The sequence below is a fragment of the Pygoscelis adeliae genome, unplaced genomic scaffold, assembly GCF_000699105.1.
Source record: "Pygoscelis adeliae isolate BGI_AS28 unplaced genomic scaffold, ASM69910v1 Scaffold197, whole genome shotgun sequence".
Taxonomy (NCBI): Eukaryota; Metazoa; Chordata; class Aves; order Sphenisciformes; family Spheniscidae; genus Pygoscelis; species Pygoscelis adeliae.
In genome coordinates this window covers 1,778,235-1,779,339 of record NW_008825105.1, presented here as the reverse complement: position 1 = coordinate 1,779,339, position 1,105 = coordinate 1,778,235, and the positions used below count along the sequence as shown (strand labels likewise).

General features: G+C 65.9%; 1 protein-coding gene across 1 annotated transcript in view; it reads right to left on the bottom strand.

Moving 5' to 3' along the window:
- The window catches only part of TFEB (transcription factor EB), an 8,033-nt gene extending 7,615 nt beyond the window's left edge, over positions 1-418 (bottom strand). Inside the window, exon 1 of the mRNA XM_009327454.1 lies at positions 371-418. Coding sequence (XP_009325729.1) covers positions 371-418 — 48 coding nt within the window. The remainder of the gene's footprint in view (positions 1-370) is intronic.
- Positions 419-1,105: the final 687 nt, after the last annotated feature.

Here is a 1,105-nt window from a genome sequence, read left to right as displayed (position 1 = left end):
TGCGCGGGCAGCGGCTTGCCTGGCTCCGAGCGGGCAGCACAGCCGGCCAGGGCATGCCCAGGCATTGGGTTTCTCGGCGGGCGCTGCCAGGGCACCTGCTGGGGAGACATAGGCATCGGTCATGGAGAGGGAAGAGCAGAGGAGGGGAGGGAGGAAGGTAGTGGGAGGCCCAGGGTGGGCGATGGAACAACAGGAAGGGGATGGAGAAGGAGAAGAGGGGCTGAAGGGCGGGAAGGTAGGAGGGAGCAGGGAAAGGGTGGACAGCCCCGGCAGCTCTCTGCTCCCTGACGCCCCCTTTCCTGCCCGGAGAGCGGGGACAGGCGTCAGGGCGGACGCAGGGTGGCTTTTCCATGCCTGGAGCAGCCGGTACCCGGGTGGGCCCTCGACCCCCTGCCCTAGCACAGGGTGTGCTGCCCATCGCCGACCATCGGCAGGAGAAGCCGCGGAGCCGGGCTGATCCTGAGCCCGGCTGCAGCCCCCCAGCTCCACGGGGGAGCCCAAAGCACCTGCCCGGGGTCGAGCCAGGAACGCAGGGAAAAGGGACCCGTTTCCCAAAGGAAACTCTACCTGTGCTCCAAAAACCCTGCGACCCTGCCCCTGCCTCCTTGGAGTGGGGGAAAAAGCTAATCCCACTTCGTTGCAGGATCGCATTCTAAAGCCAGAGCAGCTCTTCGAGTGAAAACCTCCCTGGGTGCTGGAGAGCGGTGGGCTCCATCAGCGCCTGCGGGCTGTCCAGGCACCAGCCGTGCTCCACCACCGCACACCAGACCCACCGCTGGGACAACGCGCAGGGCCGGAGCCAGGGAATTAATCTCCCTTCAAAATATCTCTGCTGCTATTTAGCGACACGGTTATTTCTGGACCTTTCTTGCTTTTCTTCTGGGGGTGTTATTTCACCAAAAGCCCAACGCGCTCCCCCCACGCCGGGGCGGCACTCGGGGGTGGCTCCAGCCGGAGGATACCCAGCGGCACCCAGAGCTGCCCTGACCCTCGCTCGTCCCCCGCAGGACTTTGCACGGCCCCGAGCTGTTCCCCGCCCCTGCGGGAGCCCAGCGGCACCGCAACCCAGGCTGTGACAGACGGTGGCATGGGGTCGCTGCTCAGC